The sequence below is a fragment of the Gekko japonicus genome, unplaced genomic scaffold (genome assembly GCF_001447785.1).
Source record: "Gekko japonicus isolate JY-2015 unplaced genomic scaffold, Gekko_japonicus_V1.1 scaffold110, whole genome shotgun sequence".
Taxonomy (NCBI): domain Eukaryota; kingdom Metazoa; phylum Chordata; class Lepidosauria; order Squamata; family Gekkonidae; genus Gekko; species Gekko japonicus.
In genome coordinates, this window is record NW_015173675.1 from 316,639 (window position 1) to 334,182 (window position 17,544).

Sequence of the window (17,544 nt, forward strand, 5' to 3'; positions counted from 1 at the left end):
CAAACTGTGGCTCGGGAGCCACATGCAGCTCTTTCACGCATATTGTGTGGCTCCTGGCAGGGTGGCTGGGGAAGCAAAGGGGAGGCATACCTCCCCGATCGGTCTTCCCTTCCCCAGCCAGTGTTCCCCTCCCTGGGTAGGCTTGAGGTGGGAGGGAGCAGAGAAAGAAAGCAACTAACTTTAAATGCATTCTCAAACCCCCCACCCCACCTACAAATATCATTGGATAAATAAATATCATTATCAATATCTGTTTTTTACCCCATTTGTTTTTATTTTTGGCAGCCTCATTTAATGTTAATAAAAAGCAAATCTGCATATTTTTCAATAAAAATGTCTGTGTAATATTTGTTCATGTCTTGCAGTTCTCAAACATCTGATGTTTATTCTATGTGGTTCTTATGTTAAGCAAGTTTGGCCACCCCTGCTCTAGACCTCACCCTTCTGCCTTCTTTCTGGCAGCTCCATCTCTTCAATCTGTGTCTAGTACTATTTTATTGTGTGCCCCTTTCCCTGTTCTCAGACTTGCCCATCTACTGCATCCATGTGCTTCTTCCTCTGTGGAAACTGAATTCAGAAGTGCATGCAAACATGATTTTCAGATATTTACCTTTGTCCTAAACACATGTAAAGTTGGACATGGGTTAGTCTTCCCTGTTAATACTGTTGGACTTCTCAGCAGCCTTTGAGGCAGTTAACCACTCCATTGTTATTCACCGCTTTGAATATGGAGTTGGTATTGGGTAGCCCTTTGTAGATTTCACTCTTTTCTGTCGATCACACTCAAAGAGTCTCCATTGGAGGTGTAGAATCAACTGGGTGGAATTTATCTTGTGGAGTGCCACAGGGTTCTGTTCTCTTATCCACGCTCTTTTATATGAGGCCACTGAGTGAGATTATCCAGAGCTTTGGTATTGAGTGTCATCACTATCCAGATGACACCCAGTATTTCATTATCCAGGCCCCTAGTTGCATCCATTTTGGTTTTGAACTGGTGTTTTGAGGCTGTGATCAAGTAGCTAAGGCAGAACAACTGAACCTGAATCCAGACAAGACATAGGCAATGCTAGTTGGAAAGGCTGATATTTTAGAGGGACTGAATCCACTTGTCCTAGGTAGAGTAACATTGCCTTTTTCACTGCAGGCCAAGAGCTTGTTTGAAAAGCAAGTTGGCATGGTGGCCAGGAGCAGTTTCTGTCAGCCGCATCTCATTTGCAAGCTCTCTCATTACCTAGACTGAGCCTATCTGGCCACACTGATCAATGTTTCTGTAACCTCATTGTTGAATCACTGCAACATGCTCTATGTGGGACTGCCCTTAAAGACAACCTGGAAACTACAATTGCTCCAGAATGCGGCAGCCAGATTATTGTCAGGGGCTAGCTGCCAGGAAGATATGTTACCCATTTTGTTGTTGTTCTTGTTCAGTCGCACAGTCGAGTCCGAGTCTTTGCGACTCCATGGACCACATCACGCCAGGCCCTCCTGTCTTCCGCCATCCTCTGGAGTTTGCTTAATTTCATGTTCGTTGCATCGATAACACTGTCTAACCATCTCATCCTTTGCCATCCCCTTCTTCTGTTACCTTCAATCTTTCCTAACATCAGGGTCTTCTCCAGTGAGTACTCCCTTCTCATTTGGTGGCCAGAGCATTTGAGCTTCAGCATCTGTCCTTCCAGGGAACAGTCAGGGTTGATTTCCTTTAGGATTGAGTGATTTGATCTCCTTGGTGTCCAAGGGACTCTCAAGAGTCTTCTCCAGCACCATAATTCAAAAGCATCTATTCCTTATGGACCAACTCTCACAGCCATTACTACTGGGAATACCATTGCTTTGACTATGTGGACTTTTGTTGGCAGTGTAATGTCTCTACTTTTTATTATGCTGTTTAGGTTTGCCATTGCTTTCCTCCCAAGGAGCAGGCATCTTCTCTCATGGCTGCAGTCACCATCTTGGATCCCAGGAATGTGAATTCTGTCACTGCTTCAATTACTTCCCCTTCTATTTGCCAAGGAGTGGTGGGGCTGAATGCCATGATCTTAGTTTTTTTGATGTTGAGTTTCAAGCCAACTTTTGCACTCTCTTCTTTTACCCTGACCAAGAGACTCTTGAGGTCCTCTTCACTTTCTGCCATTAGAGTGGTATCGTCTGCATATCTGAGGTTGTTGATGTTTTTCCTGGCAATCTCCAGCTTGTGATTCATCCAGGCCGGCATTTCTCAGTATGTACTCCCCATATAAATTAAATAAGCAGGGTGACAATATACATCCTTGCCGTACTCCTTTTCCTATTCTAAACCAATCAGTTGTTCCATGTCCGGTTCTAACTGTCGCTTCTTGACCCTTATACAGGTTTCTCAGGAGACATGTGAGGTGGTCTGGTACTCCTGTCTCTTTAAGGACTTGCCACAGTTTGTTGTGTTCCACACAATCATAGGCTTTACCCATTTTGAAAAGCTATATTGGCTGCCAGTCTGTTTCTGAGTTCAATTCAAGATGCTGATTATTACCTTTAAAGCCATTCATGACCTGAGACCCGCATATCTGAAAGACCATCTCTTTGCTATGTGTCAACTACAGTCATAAGGCAGCCATCTGCTGGCCCATCTGACATCAACCCAAGCTGAGGCCTTTTCCATCGTGGCTCCAGCTCTGTAGAATGGGCTCCCTGAAGAGGTGAGGGGGGCCTCCTCCTTAAAGAGTTTCAGGAGGTGCTGTGAGGCCTGCCTGTTTGCCAGGGCTTTTGAGGGAGTCTGAACTGGTAGGCATGTTTTAAGGGGGGAAAGGGGAGAGATTTGAGGGTTGCTATTGTATATTTAGTTTTAGCAGGAAATGTTTTTGACTCTTATAAGAAGACACCTTGAATCACGAGAAGTGGCAGGATATACATGCTTTAACAAGCACGAGATCCTTTCACCCTCCCCAGCTCTGCCCCCAAATCTCCAGGAATTCCCCAATCTGGAGTTGGCAACCCCAGTTATAACAGATGTCCTTAGGTAGGTGCTGTATTAATTCAGTTAAGAGTTAATAGATTATTGTGAGAGTGTCTTTACTGACTGACGATTTTGGTCACCAAGCCATCCCTTCCTTCTTGTGAGAAGAACAGTACTTAAGTTGGGTGGCCTGAATGTCTATGCTGTGTAAGGAAAGGAAATGTTGTGAGAGGGAAACTGATGTTTATGATAGGAAGAGGAGAAAAGATAGAATAATTTTAAAACAAAAAAATGGCTTCAATTTGCATGGTTTTTAAAAGAATTGTTTTTTCCCTACTCCCTGGCCAGAAGATGTAGCGTAAATCCTTTGCTTCCTATTCTGTAGTGTTTTCTAAGGCTTCCAAAGCAGCAACAATAATGCTTATATTAATCTACATGCATAATTTACTAAGACAAGAATTTTTCCCTCTTGATAGCTTTGCACTTATTGATCAGAGTTTACATTTTGCCCCATTTGCACAAAATTAATTACTGACAGCATTTAATAGTTTGAACTTCTTTATTTTTCAAATGCTTGTTCATGTAAAATGAGTAATATTAACAAAGTTGTTAAAGAAATGTTGAAGTACACAAAGGGAAGAGCGAACATTTATAATGAATTATACATTTTGCATAAATAATGTATTGTCTTAAATGAGTAGTATTAAATGTAAGACAGTTTTATTTTTGAAAAATAATATTGTGACTGAACGTTGCATTAATTCTCTTTAAGAATAATATTCAAGATTTCTATTATCTTAAAGATGGATGTATTTTGGAGGGCTTCAGCTAATTGTACCCTCAGATAACAAGCAGCATCTTCCAGTTTTTTACCATTTAACCTTTCTTTGTCCTAATAAAGTACTATTGAACTAGGGTTGCCAGCTCCCCCCAGTGTGCAGGAGATCCCCCAGTTTCCGGCACTCCTCCCTGGTGCCAGCCAGCTGGCCGGTGGGGGAGAATTACTGCCCCAAACACGATGTGCCCACCTCACTCGGAAGTGACATAGGCATGTGGGTGATGTTGAGGGGCGGCACTTTGGTTTTGGGGCAAAACTCTATGGTAGAATTAGCTTCAAACCATAGAGTTCTGCCCAAAAACCAGAGCGTCGCCCTGCAACGTCACCAGCATGCCTGTGTCACTTCTGGGTGATATAGGCATGGTGTGCTTCTTTCCTCCCCTCTCCCGGAGCATCCTGGTAAGTCCCCGCTGGCTTGTCCTTTGGACCTGGCAACCCTATATTGAACCATTGTTCCTAACTACATTAAAACTCAGCCAAGTATCAGTTTTTCTTTGTTTAGGCATACTGAATATGTTGTGGACCCAGGGAAAGTGAACAGTTGTCTGATGGTTGAAGGGTAAACAGCTGCACTTTGAAATACTGTTTTTTGTTCTCCCCCCCCCCTCAAGTCACAGCTGACTTATGGCAATCCTGTAGGGTTTTTCAAGGCAAGAGACGCACATAGGTGGTTCGCCATTGCCAGCTCTGCATCAGGACTCTGGACTTCCTTGGTCATCTCCCATCCAAATATTAACTAGGGGTCCAGGGCCGACCATGCTTAGCTTCCAAAATCAGACAAGACTGGGCTAGCCTGAATTACTGTTTGGATGAGATTAAACAGGCCCTAGTGTCTCTATGACTGGCAGGTTCATCTGCCTCCTGAGTTGTGTCCCAGACAGCACAGCAGCCTTTTTTTATTTACATGGTCTGTGTACATATGTATGTGCACATAAAAATACGAACATAGGTGACTCACACCATTAATAAAAGCAGAAAAACCAGGCTTCCTGCAGGACAAGACAGGAATTTCTGCATGCTTGGAGGACATCCCAAATATGCAGGAAAAAAATGGATTTTGTAAATTAACCAAAGGGTGAGGGAGCTAAAGTAAGCAGATAAGGCCTGAGCATGCCCTAGGAGGCCTGGAACCTTAACAGTGATTGAGTTACTGAAGGGAAAGGGGGAGAATTGATAGAATCCCAGAGGGGGAGATTTGAGTGTCTGTCTGCATGGGGAAATTTCCAAATCATTTGTCTTCCCTATCCCCTACCATGGTTTCCAACTTATACTGCTTAATGGGAGTCATTGAGAACTAAGCCTCTCTTTTGGCAAAACATCACCTTATCCCCAAGGTTCAAGGAGAAGGCAGCAAAACTTTCTTGCCTGTTATGAATTACTTCAGTGGACTGGATTCCTCCTTATCCTTTGGGGTTGCCAACTCTGGGTTGGGAAATTCCTAAAGATTTCAGGGTGTAGCCTGGGGAAGACAGGGTTTAGGGAGGGCAGGGGAGGAACCTCAGTTTCCATATCCACCTTCCAAAGCAGTCATTTTCTGTAGAAGAACTGGTGTCTGTGGTGTGGAGATCAGCCTGATAGAATGGAAGGGCCTACAGGAGTTCTTTTCTCACATCCCATCCAGGGTTTCGTTATTTGTTTAATGTATTTCTGTATAGTTCAGAATTCTAAACATTTGTCTGGAGTTTCTAAATAAAATACAGAGTATGCTAAAAATAGAATCACAAACAACTGAAGACAGCATAAAATTGCATAGAATAGCATAAAGCACTATCTGTAACACAACATAAAACCTAAAGCAGCATAATAGAGCATGGTATGCACAGCTGCATGAAAACAGCATAATTTAGCATCAGTAAAACCAGCATAAATTAAGAAGCAACTTTGGGTATTGGCTTCTGTACATCTATATATCTAATAGCCAAGTTGCCCCCGGAGTGCGGATCGCTAAATCAGCGCTCCGGGGGCACTTGGGGGGGAGGGGGAGGTTTGTGCACACGTGGGCCAGTCCCCACGTGTGCACAAAAATGCTAAAAGTAAGAAAAAAAATTGGGGGGAGAGCCCGGCAAAGGGGGGGGAGGACCGGCCTCTCCGCCGCCGCCGCCTCGGAGCCGGGCAGGGGGGGAGGACCGGCCTCGCCGCCGCCGCCTCCTCGGGGAAATCGAGCGGGGGGGATGGAGGAGACGGAGCTCTTCTCCCCCCCCGCGAGTATCGCGGGTCCCCGTCATGTATAGTATAAACAGCTGATAAGCAACATAGCAGTAGTGGCAGAATAATCACTTTAAAGTGTCTTGTTAAAAGGAGGGTTTAGAATGCTAATTTACATTTTTTATAAACTACCAAAGTTTCACATATCTGTCATGTATTACCATTTCTGTTTGCTATTCCATGTAAGTTGAATACCATTTTTTTTTCTTTAACAGTAAATTTCCTGCTTTCATTTTGACAGAAAAGTAGGTCTTTGTACTGTTTGTATAGTGGAGATTTAGGCCGTAATTATAGAAGCATCTGATTGGGCAAGGTATGACGGGGTTATGGTGAGAAGGGGAAAAGGCACTATAAGTTTAATTGACTAATTTTTAGCATAATGTTGTTAGTATTTGCCTGTTTTGGCAATGTTTTTAAGGTGCTGCATTTCTCAGATGTTCAGGAAAACTCATTTGGGAGTTTGCCTGCTGTTTTTTTCTAGCATTGCATCTCAATATAACTATTTAGGAGAAAAGCTTGGTAAGCAGAAGAGAGAGTTGTTATGGTGCTTAAAATTTATCCTTTGCCCTCTGTGTTGTTCTTTTGCCTACTGATTAAAACACATCTGTTTTTTGTTTTACAAAATATTTACATTACTCTCAAACAAGAGATCCCTTGATAAATGTATTAACTTTTCAATAACTATAAAAGCAAAGGCATTATTTATTTATAAAATTTATTAGCTGCCTTTGCAGCAAAAAGCACTCTAGGTGTCATACAAACCTTCTAAAAACTATTAGATAAGAACAGCCACAGATAATTACAGTAAAACATCTTGATACAGTAAACAGAGTCTGGCAGAAGTCTTTGAGAATAAAAATGTTTCAGCTTTCTGGTTTAACACCCCAGGAGAATATACTGAGGTTATACTGTAGCACCTTAGGTTAACAAAATATGTGGCAGGGTATGAGCTTTCATGAGTCACTGCTCATTTCTTCAGATACAGCTAGAATGGGAGTCCATCTGTCCTATTTATTGGAAAGTGGAGTGATTTCAGATGCCGAATGATATTAGCAGGTGAATGACAGTAGCAAGTGTGATTGGATTTAGGTGAGATATGCAGAGGGGTAATAAGAGTGGAGAAATCAGCATTGATAATGAGACAGGAAACCTAGGTCTCGATTCAATCCAGGTGGATACATTGTCTTGAGCTTCATTATCTTGAGCTTCATTAACTGCCCCAGAAAACAACCCACCTCTCACAGTCATGCACCCTGATGAAGGACGATTCACCAGAAGCAACTACTGGAAACCCACTATCCATGCACTGTGGACTAACCTGGCAGCAAAAGACACAGCACAGCACAGCTCAGCCCACAACTGGGCCTGGCCACCATGCATCCTGGCACACCACAGGCTGCCACACAGCCTGGCTAGACTTTCCCTGGAGAGGATGTTGGGTAGGGAAGGAGAGAAAGCTGAAGGCAGGGGGCAGATAAAGGTAGGTTGGCTATTGGGTGGGAAGGAGAAAATGAAGCAGGAAAAGGAAGGCCATAGGAGCTGCCAGGGAAGGGAAAATGCTGGGGGAGGGGGAAATGTGATGTCCACTGCAAGTCCTTGCGTTCCCCCGACTCGTTTTATATTTTTTTTGTGCTTTTATGGGAGCCAGTGAAAAATATAGCAGCTCCAGCTTGGCATCCATGGCTGCCCACACTGAACCCTTGCTTAGTCTGTATAGAAAGCATCTTCCTAGGAAAATGGAGGTTCATGGGGTCTCATGAACCATGAACCTCCACAAACCTTCCTGGTTAACAAACTGGTTCATGGTTCATGAGTTTCAGGGGAAGATCTGAGATCTAGGCTCCCTCCTTTCTGCTGGCAGCAGCTCCCTGAAGCCAGCAGAATGGAAGGTGGGGGGAAGATCTTACAAAAGCCATTTAAAGGGGATGTTCCCTAACAGGCTGAAGCGGATGCAAGTCATTTCAGCAATCCCCCTCACTCACTCCCCGCTTCCCACCATGAACCCCACAAAGTTCTGAAATCACACCACGTGGAGGGTCGTGGATAGGGATGGGCACGACTGGCAATGTTCATTGGAAATTTAGATTTGTGACAAATGTTCATGCCCATCCCTACTTACACCTCCTCCTTCATTGCTTGATGCTATTTATGTAACCATTCAATTTTAACACTGAATGTATGCCATTGCATGCACGTTACCAAACTCCCTTAGTTTTCTAGACAAATTTCAGCACAAGGTAAACTTGCTTTAGCTTTCACATTTTAATCTCAAAGTCTCTCAAATCCCACTTGACCAGTTTTACTAATGTGAGTATGGGTCATGGATCCAGTCACAAAACTAAAATGTCCAGAAGGAAGGGAGCACTTGTTTATGGCAATTAGTTCCCAGACACCAAAGGTCAAAACTCACCAAAATTAAAGTAAAAGTGTCCATCTGCGGTGCTGCCATACAAGCTCACATAACTTTGGGTAAAACCTCTTAAGAATTTGCTTGCTGAGAAAAAAACAGTGGAAAAACTCAAGTTGGCCTGGTTGGACTTCTTAATTTATTTTTAGTTATTTATTTAACACCTCAGTGCAATCAATAGGATGAGATATTTGATAGGCAATGTAATAGGATTGGGATTACAGAACAGATGGATGAAGACAAGTGTAGAAATGCTCTGGGCCTGATACACCAAACAGGTGGTCTTCTCCTTTACATCTGCAAATGTCTTCTGACCAGATGTTGGTAGAAAATACTCCTGATGCTGCCACAATCTGGGTTAATAGACACAGTTTTAGATCTAAGAGCATCCAAGGCTATAAACATACACATGCAGGGAGGGCTGAAAACAATGGATATAAAATTGTGTCTATTTCCATGCAATATTACAATGCCTTCACTTATATCCCAGTAGCATCACTATTAATGGCTTTTGTAAAGTTATTCCCTGTTTTTCTCCAGTGAAAATCCATTTTCAGTCCCTTACTTCTTTCCCAAACCAACTGTTCAGCTCCCCCCCCTCTCTTTTTTGGGCAAAGAGGACAAATATCACAGCTGCAGTATCCTCCAAGGAAGATGCTGCATCTGTAACTGCCACAATTGCATTAGTGGACTCAGATGAAACACTTCATTTCAGTGGTGCCACACGGCAATCCCACTTCACATGAGTTAAGTCTGCTACAGAGGCAGCTCTCTGAGCTGTGCTCCACAAGGCATACTTAGCATGTTTTCACCCTTGCATCATCTTAATCACATTTAGGTTGTGGAATCTATGCCAGAATATATATGCAGATTGTATTTGGGGTTGCTACAGAGAACTGAGCCCTGGTAAGAGTGAAGAATTTCCATCTGAGGGATATGACTTCTTATACCAAGAAAAAAATATCTCATATCTTCTGGTGCTCTGTCCTTATTTGTAAAGCTGAAATAGAATAAGCTCAGTAATTGGATTGATAGCCGCTGTTAAATTTAGTAATACTATTTTAGAGAGGCTTTGATAGTAGAGTTGCAAAAGAGTTTCAGGATACATTGATCACTGTGCTGTAAAATATGCCTTAATGCTTCCTTTTTGTAGCTCAAAATTTAGACCTTAACCATGTGATTAATTCTGATGCTGCTGTGTCTCAGTAATGATTACCCATTTGAGTAAGTTATCATAAATGGTGGGGAGCTTACCAAGTCGCAGAGACTAGACTTGCTGGAAAATATTGGGAGAATCAGTATCCCCATTCCTTTCCCATACAGTCGCAGGTAATATATTTGTGCTAGAATTAAATGAGTTAATTTCCAAGGCAGCCAACCATAGTTAGGAGGGAAGGGATCAGAAATGTTTTTTTGGGAAGTGAGAGACTGCTGACCCCAATTTCTTTCCTCCCTCATCCTAATATGAACTAAGGATATTTTTGTTGATAGTTCCAGATGTAAACTAGTGTTACATTTCTAGAGTGTTTGGACAATATAGATTGTAACCAGGGCATACTGTGGAATCCTAAGGGATTCAGAACTGTATTAGACCAACATTTGTTAGCACTTTGTCAATGTTATGTAGTCTTGTTGTAATCTGTGACTAGTTACTGCTTGGTGGGTTTTTTTGCAATAGGACTATATCAGTACAGTTGGACTTTGAAACAGTTCTTGGGAATGATTATGTATGTTGGTTATATAATTTTGAATGATATATCTATGAAGTAGGGTTGCCAGGTCCCTTTGGGCTGCCGATGGGGGGGGGGGGGCTTACCGGGAGCAGAGTGCTTCATTCCATGTTTCAGCAACATGCCCTCATGACTTCAAACTTGACCCAGAAGTGACTATAGAGTTTTTGCCCAAAACCCAGAGCATTGCCCCAACATGCCCATGTCACTTCCCAGTCACGGTGGAGTAACTTAAGCATGTTGCTGAAAAGTTGGTGTCCCTCCCTTTTTCTTGGGGGGGGGTAAGTCCCTCCACTGGCCAGCCGATCAGTGGCGGAAAGGTGGGGCCTGGCAGCGGGAGATCCCCACTAGGGGGTCTGGCATTCGTACTATGAAGTCAGTATAAAGAGTTTGCTGAATCAGGGCATGCTGATGTTCATTGTCAAAATGTTCATTTGCTATATGTATAAATGCAAATACAGATTTAAACAGCTTCAGTATCTCCAAACATTCAAGGTCGTTGGTATTTCGTTAGCAGTTAAAGTTCCAGATTACTAACATTGCCCTTCCATTTTCTTTTATAGCTCGGGTCATCATCCTCTGTGCCTTTTACATCTATATTCTCACAGCTGTTCATGACTGTTGTAGTCCCACTTATAATTGGACAGGTACGTTATTAAAATATATATTTCTTATATTTTTAAAAGTGTAAGTTGAAGGGAGATGTCTCAAAGATAGACAGCAAAAGGGGAAAAGCTGCCATCTAGGGAAAAGTCTCAGGATAGTGGAATTTAATAATGCAGAGATGACACTGGAGTGCTCCCTGAAGCCATATTGAATTTGGTTGAGACTAAGCAGCTGCCCCTCACTTCCTGAAACATCTGCTTTTACGTATCAAAAGGAGAATTTATGAGCATAGAGGAGGCAAAAAAATGGCAACCCAGATTCCAAAACATGCAGAATAGTGTAGATTAAGTAAGAAAACATTGCAGAGGTATTTATTTATATGATCTGATTAGAAATTGATTAGAAAAGTTCTGGCAAAAAAATTGAAATTTTAAGAGATAGTTTAAACCAATAAGGTAATACAAGAGAGAGCTTTTCATTGGCAGCCCCATGATTATGGCGCAACCTCCCCAGGGGGGTGCACCTGGCCCCCTCACTTTCAGTCTTCAGGAGGCAGCTGAAGACAGTTTTTATTCAGGGTGACATTTGATTAGTTTAGTTTCCTCTATTTATTGGCTGTAAATTAGGATTTTAATGCATGTTTTTATTGTATTTTTTTGTTCTGTTTATGTTGTAAGCCACCTTGAGTTCTGTAAAGGAGAAAGACAGCGTATAAGTGTCTAATAATAATAATATTAAACCAAGCTAGACCCAGGTTATGTGTTTTTCAGTGTTAGAAGTCTGGATAGAGATCATGGGCTCTGTTTGTGTTATCTGTCTTCAGCTGGGCAAGTGACAGGGAGCAGAAAACCGAGTACGGCAACAGTACTTCTTTCCCCCTTTCTGCGATTCTTCTCTAGACCTAAGTGCTTATGACAGACTTTTATTTTATGTTTTATTTTAAAGAGTGATTTATGATTAAAAGTTAATGAAATAGAATTTCCACTGTGCTTTTATTATATTCTACCAGTTTGAACATTTTTCAAAGCCGCACACCAAAACCCACTGTTCTCTATGAATAAATAATAAAAGCCACGTCTGTACATTATCATTCATGCATTCTCTAGTTGCCCATTGGTGATTTGTTTGCCAGCCTAAAGTGGGCACTTTATATTAAACAGTCCTTAAGTAAAATTCAAATTAGTTATTACAATTGTACCTATTTAAAATATAAATATATGGATAGAAGTAATGGAGGCCTGTCTTTTTCAGCTCATTGTATCTGAACAAAACATAAGAATGTAAGTAAGAGCCTGCTGGGTCAGACCAGTGCTCCATCTGAATCCACCACACTTTCACACAGCAGCCTGTCATTCCCCTAGGAGGGCCAGCAAGTGACATATAGGTCGAGGACTTCTCCTGGTGCTTCCTCCTAGCAGTAGTATTCAGAGCTTTGAGATTCTGCAAGTAGAGTGGTGTGGACCTGTTTCTATACCCATGCACAAGCTGTAAAGCAAGAACACCTAACATATAGGAAGGAAACATTTTCAACAGCATTCTGTTGTTTTGTGAGTTGCTAGGAAACTAAACACTTAAAGTGTATATATGTGTGTGTGTTGCCAGCCTCCAGGTGGAAGCTGGAGATTTCCGGGGATGATGATGATGGTGATATCATATAGCAGTGTGTGTTGTATAGCCAGGAGATCCAAGGATTGTCTGGCAGCTGAAGTTCTTACTCCTTAGTGTTTTGCAGCACTAGGTGGCGAGCTGAACTCGTTGATGGGCTGAGAGAGCTCTGACTGTCCCAAGGTCACCCAGCTGGCTTCATGTGGAGGAGCGGGGAATCAAACCCACTTCTCCAGATTAGAGTCCTGCCACATTTATTTATTTATTCATTTGACTTGTAGACCAGCCTTCCCTGTTCACAGGGCTCAGGGTGGTGAACACCATTTCTATTAAATACATTTCAATAACTACATTCACAGATCTAGTTAAAAACAATTAGAACCATAGAGTTGGAGGGGGCCATACAGACAATCTAGTCCAACCCCCGCTCAGTGCAGGCTCAGCCTAGAGCATCCCCGACAAGAGTTTGTCCAGCCGTTGCTTAAAGACTGCCAGTGAGAGGAAGCTCATCACCTCCCTATGCAGCTGATTCCACTGTTGCACAACTCTTACTGTAAAAACGTTTTTCCTCCTATCCAGCTGGTACCTTCTCACCCTTAATTTAAGCCCCTTATTGCAAGTCCTCTCCTCTGAGGCCACCAGGAACAGCTGCCTGCCCTCCTCTAAGTGACAGCCCTTCACATACTTAGAGAGAGAACAGTGGCCAAAAATACCAGATGCAATCAGGAGGTCCAGCAGTGGGGCCAGGACACTAGAAGCCCTCCCACTGTTGCCCCCCCACCACGCACCAAGAATACTGCAATCATGTCCCCCCTCAACCTCCTCTTCTCCAGAGTAAACATTCTGAAGTCCTTTCCTCATAGGGCTTGGTCTCCAGGCCCCCAATCATCCTCGTTGCTCTCCTCTGCACCCTCTCCATTCTGTCTGCATCCTTTTTGAAGTGAAGCCTCCAGAACTGTACACAATACTCCAGGTGCAGCCTGACCAATGCAGTGTACAGTGGGACTATCACATCTTTTGATTTGGATGTTATGCCTCTCTTGATACACCCCAAGATCGCATTAGCCTTTTTTGTCACTGCATCACACTGGCTGCTCATATTTAACTTTTGGTCCACCATACCCCAAGACCTTGTTCACACACACTGCTAGCCAGAAGTGTATCTCCCATCCAGGATGCATGTTCCTCATTTTTGTTACCCGGATGTAGAACTCATCACTTATCCTTGTTAAATTGCATTTTGTTCACATCCCACTACTTTTCCGGTGTGTTCAGATCTCGTTGAATTCTATCTCTTATCTTCTGGTGTGTTTGCTGCTCCTTCCAATTTGGTGTCATCTGCAAATTTAATGAATAGCCCCTCCACACCCTCCTCCAGATAATTTATAAAAATATTGAAAAGTACCAGGCCCAGAACCAAGCCCTGTGGCACCCCACTGGACACCTCCATTTAGATGAAATGCCATTCACGACTACTCTCTGAGGGAGGTTCTCCAACCAGTTCCCTATCCACCTAACTATCCTAGAGTCCAGTCCACTGTCCTCTAGTTTACCCATCAGAACATCACGGGGAACATCAAAAGCTTAACTGAAATCCAGGTAAACAACATCAACAGCATTCCCTCGATCCTGTAAGCTCATCACTTAATCAAAGAAGGAAATGAGTTTGGTCTGGCAGGACATGTTGAGGACAAATCCATGCTGACTTCCCCAGATCACCAAGTTGTCCTTTAGATGCTTGCAGATCGATCCCTTTAAAATCTGCTCCTGTATCTTTCCTGAAACAGAGGTCAGACTGATGGGCCTGTAGTTTTCTGGGTCATCCCTCCTCCCTTTTTTGAAAATTGGGATAACATCTGCCCTCCTCCAGTCTTGTGGCACATCTCCCGTCCTCCAAGAGGTCTGGAAGATGATGGACAAAGGCTCTGCAAGCTCTCTAGAAAGTTCTTTGAGAACTCTTGGGTGCATACCATCTGACCTGGGGGATTAGTACTCATTCAGTGCAGCCAGGTGCTTCTCAACTACCTCTCTGTCCATGTCAACCAGCAGCCCAGATGCTGTGCCTTGCGTACTACCATCTCTAGGTGAGCCTGTTCTCTTCTTCAGGGGAAAAACTGAGGCAAAATAGGCATTGAGCCTTTCTGCTTTCTCTCTGTCCTCTGTCAGAGTTTCTCCATTTTCATCCAACAGTGGGCCCATCGCCTCTTTTATCTTGCATTTGTTTCTCATATATCTGAAGAAAATTTTCTTGTTTCTTCAGTTAAAACAATAGCAATTTGATAACAGTTTCAGATGACGCTTAAAACACATCCATTTATATCCTTACCCTGTGGGGGGAGAGGAAGGAGGCAGGATAGATGGAAACCGTTCCTGTCCTCAACCATATGCCTGGTGGAATATCTCTGTCTTACAGGCCCTTGTTACGCCAACTGCTTTATTTACAGCAGAGGCCAACTAAATTTTAACGTGAGTCCTGGCCAGCTATACCAGGGTCGTGTCCGAACCCAGAGTCCCAGTAATGTAAACCACACGGGTGTTTTTCCAAAACAAATAATCTTTTTACTAGGCAATATCAAAGTCACACATACAAAATAATCAGTCTCTCAATAGCATACACGCAAGGTTCCTTTAGAGTTACAGAAAGATATTTAGTTAGTTTCTTATTTACTTGGAGGTAGGAAGGTGTCTATTTCGGTTTATACTCGCCTGTTCCAGAAGTCTTGTCTGTAGCAATGGGAATGGGGTAGAAAGTAATACCTAGGGGTTTAAGCTAAATCACACCTGCTAGAACCAGCTAAGCAAGCATGGATCTCTTTGGCTGCAGTCTAAGAGATCTTAAAGTAGACAAAGGGATTGTTGGATAGAAAGCTGGACCTTAGGGGTAGTAAAGAAGATAGAGGTCGTAGAGAAGGGAGGTGGCTAGCAAAGACCTAGGGTTTGGGTCTTTACTTTTATAGTTGAATCTCCAGGTGGGTGGCACCTTGCCAATCTGTAATCCCACCTGCTTACAAGTCCATCCCATGACTTTCCCGATTGGTGCATGTGAAAAGGGGCAGGTATTCTATGGGTTGGGCCAATATTTGAAATACTACACTCTATCTCATGGAATACCATCTGGCCAGGTGTGAAATGTCGGCTTCCTGTATCCTCTTTGAAGTACAGATGAATCTTGGCCTTCCCAGGCATAAACAGGAAACTTGCAATACAGAGGCAGATCAGGTCCGTGTCCTGCATGACATCTCGTCTTTTCAGTAATGGGGGAATTCCTCCTTCTTGGTTGTTGTTCTGCTCACAATGGCTAACATGTGCTTCTTCTACCCATAATGCCTTGAGCTGAATGTGTGCAAGCTATATTAACATAAAATGCAGGCAAGTGTTCCCTATTTGAAGTCTCTCACAGTAGGTGATGCAAACAGCTTTCTTTGGCTCATGGTATACAGATGTGTTCACAGTCCATGTGTTGCGTGTGTAGCAGATATAAAACCATAAATTAGTCCATTTCTCAACACCCTGCAGAACTGGGCTAAGTCCCACAGAACATGAATATCGTTCAGCAGAGAATCCCACCAGGTCGGCGCCTGGGTCATAAAAGCCCTGGCTCTGGTTGAGGACAGCTGGATGTTTTTCAGGCCAGGGATCACCAGTAGATCCCCCTCCCCGAGCTTAATGCTCTTTGGGGGGTATACCAGGAGAGGCGGTCCTGTAGATACATTGGTCCCAGACTATTTACGACCTTAAAGGTTAATACCAAAACCTTGAACCTGATCCAGTATTCAACCTGGAGCCAATGCAGCTCGTGCAGCACTGGTTGAATGTGTGCTGTCAGGGAGGTTCCAGTAAGAACCTGTGCCACTGCATTCTGGACCAGCTGTAGTTTTCAGGTCAGTCTCAAGGTAGCCCTGTGTAGAATGAGTTACAGTCGTCTAGCCTGGAAGTGACTGTTGCATGGATTACTGTAACTAGGTCAGAGCGAGACAGGAAGGGGGCAATTGTCTGATCTGGCGTAGCTGAAGAAATGCCAGTTTAGCAACATCTGTGATCTGTGCCTCCATTGATAAGGAGGCATCCAAAAACACACACAGGCTCTTGACAGTCGGTAGCAGTGTTTGAGAAATACTGTCAAGAGGTGGGAGTTGGCACCCTAACCCTGAAAAAAAAAAACCCCAGCCAGTGAACCTCCATCTTAGCTGAATTTAGACTTAGCCAGCTCTGTTTTAGCCATCCAGCCACAGCCTCCAGTCCCTTGGCCAAGGTAACTGGAGTGGTGTCTGTCCATCCATCCATCAACAGATACAACTGGGTCATCTGCGTACTGATGACAACCTAGCCCAGAACTCCGCACCAGCTGGGCAGGGGGGCGCATATAGATGTTAAACAACATTGGAGAGAGAATTGTCCCCTGAGGGACTCTGCATATCAAGGGATTTCACGGTTTTACCCTCATACCACCTCTGTTCCTGACCTTGGAGAAATGACATAAACTACTTCAAGGCAATCCCACAGACTCCTTTTTGATGAACAAAAGCTATTGAGGCTCAGCATGGGTTCTGTAAGGGAAGATCTTGTCTCACTAACCTGTTAGTGTTCTTCAAGTGGGTGAACAAACATGTAGACTTCCAGAAAGCTTTTGATAAAGTTCCTCATCAAAGGCTCCTAAGTAAGCTCAATAGTCATGGGATAAAACGACAGGTCCTCTTGTAGATCTAAAACTGGCTAATTAATAGGAAGAGAGTGAATATAATGGGCAATTTTCACAGTGGAGGGTGGTAAACAATGGGGTACCATAGGGCTCAGTACTGGGTCCAGTGCTTTTTAATTTGTTCACTAATGATTTGGAGCTAGGAGTTAGCACAGCCAAGGGCCAGCCTAATCATATAGCTGAACTAGGTGGTTACCTTGGGTGCCAGGTTTTAAGGAGCATCAAGTAATATGGAAGTGTAATTTTTTCCTTTATTTGAAAAAAAAAGTGACATCTGTTAAACAAAAATATCAAATATTTTTCTCTGGTTTGGGTGGGGGAGCACTAAAGTCATAGGGCACAATTAGATGTTACAGCATCCCTGTTAATTGACCCAGGGACACCACCACCATTTTAGAGCTGAATGTGATCCATCTAAAAATGTTGCAAGGGCTCGATCCTGATGGGGCCCACAGTGCGGTGGGACCCAGCACTCTTGTTGGAAGGGAGGCTGTTTCAGCACTTGAAAAGGTGCTGGGGGGT

General features: G+C 43.3%; 1 protein-coding gene across 2 annotated transcripts in view; it reads left to right on the forward strand.

Moving 5' to 3' along the window:
* The window catches only part of SLC10A7 (solute carrier family 10 member 7), a 182,338-nt gene that overhangs the window by 121,375 nt on the left and 43,419 nt on the right, over positions 1-17,544 (forward strand). For both annotated transcript variants that reach the window (XM_015422925.1, XM_015422926.1), the window contains one exon: positions 10,676-10,759. In XM_015422925.1, coding sequence (XP_015278411.1) covers positions 10,676-10,759 — 84 coding nt within the window. The remainder of the gene's footprint in view (positions 1-10,675; positions 10,760-17,544) is intronic.